The sequence below is a fragment of the Salvia splendens genome, chromosome 6 (assembly GCF_004379255.2).
Source record: "Salvia splendens isolate huo1 chromosome 6, SspV2, whole genome shotgun sequence".
In the NCBI taxonomy this organism is placed as follows: domain Eukaryota; kingdom Viridiplantae; phylum Streptophyta; class Magnoliopsida; order Lamiales; family Lamiaceae; genus Salvia; species Salvia splendens.
In genome coordinates, this window is record NC_056037.1 from 36,422,783 (window position 1) to 36,425,751 (window position 2,969).

The following is a 2,969-nucleotide window of genomic DNA, read 5'->3' on the forward strand; positions in this document are numbered from 1 at the left end:
TTAGAAATACTACTTCAAATAATAACCATTTCTCCAACAAAACTAACATTAGTATTTTACAGAGAGACGAGAGGGAAAATGTCGCTCTAAAATAAACCCCCGCTTTTACATCTGTACACTTTAAAATAACTGTCAAACTAATTTTATAATTAATTCAATTTTCCACCCCAACTAAAAAATTAATCGTAGATTCCTCCCCCAAAAAAAAGCCTCCCGTCACATTCACAGCCCCTCGCCGTCTCCGTCTCCGTTGCCGTCAGCCCATCGCTCCACCGGTGCGCACTCCACCTTATGGCGGAGCTTCCAATCAAGCGCCTGGCAAGCGCGTGAACAGTAATTCACTGCACCGCACACCGAGCAGCGACGAAACTCGTGCCTACGTGTCTCCGGCCTGCCGCACCCCATGTGGGAGCAGAGCCGGAGGCCTGGACCGGGTACGTTCCCGGTCCGGTCCGCGAACCAATCTGATAAAAATCGGTTCGCCGGGTGCGGCTCCGGGGACGGCACATTACAGCCGAAATCGCTCAGCAGCGGGCAACCGGCGTCGCCGACGCCGCCCTGGCGGCGGGGGCTCCACGTCAGCCACGACGGCGGCACCGCCGCCGCCTGGCAGGAGACGAGCACGGCGGCGAGCTCGCGCGCGTTCGCCTGGATCAAGAAGCGGCGCCCCTCCGCGATGTTCTTCTTCACGCCGTAGCCGTCCTGGAGGCAGTGGCCGAGCTCGCGGAGGGCGTCGATCTGGCCGAGGAAGGCGGCGCGTGCGCACAACGCAACGCCGGCGCGGAGGTCCTTGTCGCTCTTCGTGCCGCCGCTGCCGTTGAACTGAACGACGGCGAGCGAGTACAGCGCCGGCGCGTGGGACGCGATCGCTGCTTTCGCCATCAGAGACGCGCCGCTGCCTCGGTTTTGCAGGCAGTAGAACCGAATCTGTTGCAACCGATAACAATAAACTCATTATTTTCGAAATCAATAGCAATTTTTAAAAGCAGAAGAAAATTAGCAAAAAATAAACACTCACCATGCCTAGTGTGAAGCAGGCCTCTGCATTTCCGGTATCGGCGACGCGCTTGAGAAACCGGTGGCTCGATTCCGACCAGCTTTTCGCCTTCACCGCCAGCATTCTCCGGCTAGCCTTCGACAGCACGATCGAGCTCATCCCCAATCCATTCAGTCTTTTGCAACTGTTGATTAAACAGAAACAGAAACAAAAAAAGTTTAGATTCATTGAATCATAAACTCCAGAAATCAACAAATCACAAAATAACTGAACCAAACAGAAATCGATCGGAAATCGAAAATCAACGCAAGGCGAATCTGAAAAACACGATAACGATTACACACATACGTCATCACAACACTGAGGAAATCGGATGAGCATCCAGCGGTGGAGCTGAGTTTGCAGAGGACAGAGAGAACGAGATCATCCGGCAGAGAATCAAAAAAATCACGCAGTCCGGCGAAATCTCCGTCTAATTCCACCTTCCGTTTCTTCAGCAATCGAACGCTCTCTTCATCATTCGTCGCCTTAGGATAACACAGACCTCTTCTCGTTCTCATTCTACGAATTCTACAAGAACAGAGCTGGATTTTTCCAGTGTGTGAGAATTGAGATGAGATTCCTCTTCGTGTTTGAATATGGAGATGGGGATAGAGATAATAAAGAGGGAACGAGGCATTTTATATATACTGGGAAAAAATAAAGGAAGTAAAAATTTTGTTTCTCGTTATAAAGAGATAGGGGTGTAAAATTACGGGGTTGCCCCTAGGTACTATCTTTTGTCCGCATTAACCATTGGAAAACGGTCAAAGGGAGTTTGACCAGATCCGCCCTTCTGCGGGTTTTTGTACTGCTGTTGAGAGATCTCCTATGCAGGCGGGCAGATTCCCGGTGCTGACTGGTCTGCTAGCCGAATCATTATAGGCGGCGAGCGGCAAAACGACGAGAATTTTGAGCGCTCTCCGATCGGCTGGCCGCCATCGTAGTCGGGCTATCGGCGAGCGATCGGCCAACACTTTTTTTATTTTCGAAACACTATATATACGCGATTTGCACGTCATTTTAATTCGCACCGCTTGTTTTAACGAGTTTTCTCTCTCACTTAATTTCTATATAAGAACAATAAAGCAAAATGGAGAACAACAACGAGTCTACTCCAGTGACGAGCAAGTCTCAAACTCCCACGGTACTACAACATGTACCCTTGGCATCAGATGATGCCCGGGACGGCAGCCGGGGGTAGTATGCAGGGATGGCAGGTCGCCAACCGAGCTCGCCTTCTTTGCGCGTCAACAAACGCGGGCTCAGATGCACAAGATCTTAGCTGAATGGAGGGCGGCAACTGACCCCGTGGAGAAGAGGTTTCTTCACTCAATTCTCGAGAGTATGCAGGTCGATTTAGATGCCGCCGCGGCACAGTTGGGGGGCTCAGATGCCGCAGATTTGGGGGTCCCGGATAGCGGCGACAACGGTGGCGACGACGGCGTAGGCGACGGCCACGAGGAGTGAGTCGGGGGCTCGTGTGTGGAAGAGGGTTTTTTTAAAAATTAATGTAATTTTTTTAATTAATGTATTTTTTTAATTTTAATATTATTATTGAATTTTCTCGTATATGTGTCGTAAATTTAATTTCGTATTTTGTGTGATTGTTAATTATTTATTTTTTATAATTTTATTTATTGTGGCTAGCCTATTGTTTGTCATAAAGAGTTATCTGTCCCAATAATGTGACATAAAGAGTTTTTAGTGCTAACGACGTGCCACGAGGAGTTTGTAGCTAGCCGTGGCTTGTTACCATTGTGGATTTTCTGATAAAAGGGGACAAGTTTTTACCGTCATAATTTTACTGCCAGAGAATTTAATGGCTTTGTCTGCTTTCTGGGAATTTTTAAATTTGTTTTGGGATTTCTTTTTAGGAATGTTGGAGGATTTGACTAGTTATTTAATAAAGATTTTAATATTCTAAATTTTG

General features: G+C 48.1%; 1 protein-coding gene across 1 annotated transcript; it reads right to left on the bottom strand.

Annotated features, from left to right (window-relative positions):
- On the bottom strand, positions 1 to 1,689 carry LOC121806171 (F-box protein At1g67340-like). Its single transcript, XM_042206114.1, has 3 exons — positions 1,346 to 1,689; positions 1,019 to 1,181; positions 1 to 927 (listed from the first exon to the last, which is right to left on the bottom strand). The coding sequence occupies exons 1-3, from the start codon at positions 1,555 to 1,557 to the stop codon at positions 223 to 225; spliced, it is 1,080 nt and encodes a 359-aa protein (XP_042062048.1). The 5' UTR covers positions 1,558 to 1,689; the 3' UTR covers positions 1 to 222.
- Positions 1,690 to 2,969: the final 1,280 nt, after the last annotated feature.

Coding starts and splice junctions, on each gene's coding strand:
- LOC121806171 (XM_042206114.1), bottom strand. CDS start 1,557: ATGAGAACGAGAAGAGGTCTGTGTTATCCTAAGGCGACGAATGATGAA. Junction 1,182..1,345: donor TTCCTCAGTGTTGTGATGAC/GTATGTGTGTAA, acceptor TTTAATCAACAG/TTGCAAAAGACTGAATGGAT. Junction 928..1,018: donor CCTGCTTCACACTAGGCATG/GTGAGTGTTTAT, acceptor CGGTTGCAACAG/ATTCGGTTCTACTGCCTGCA.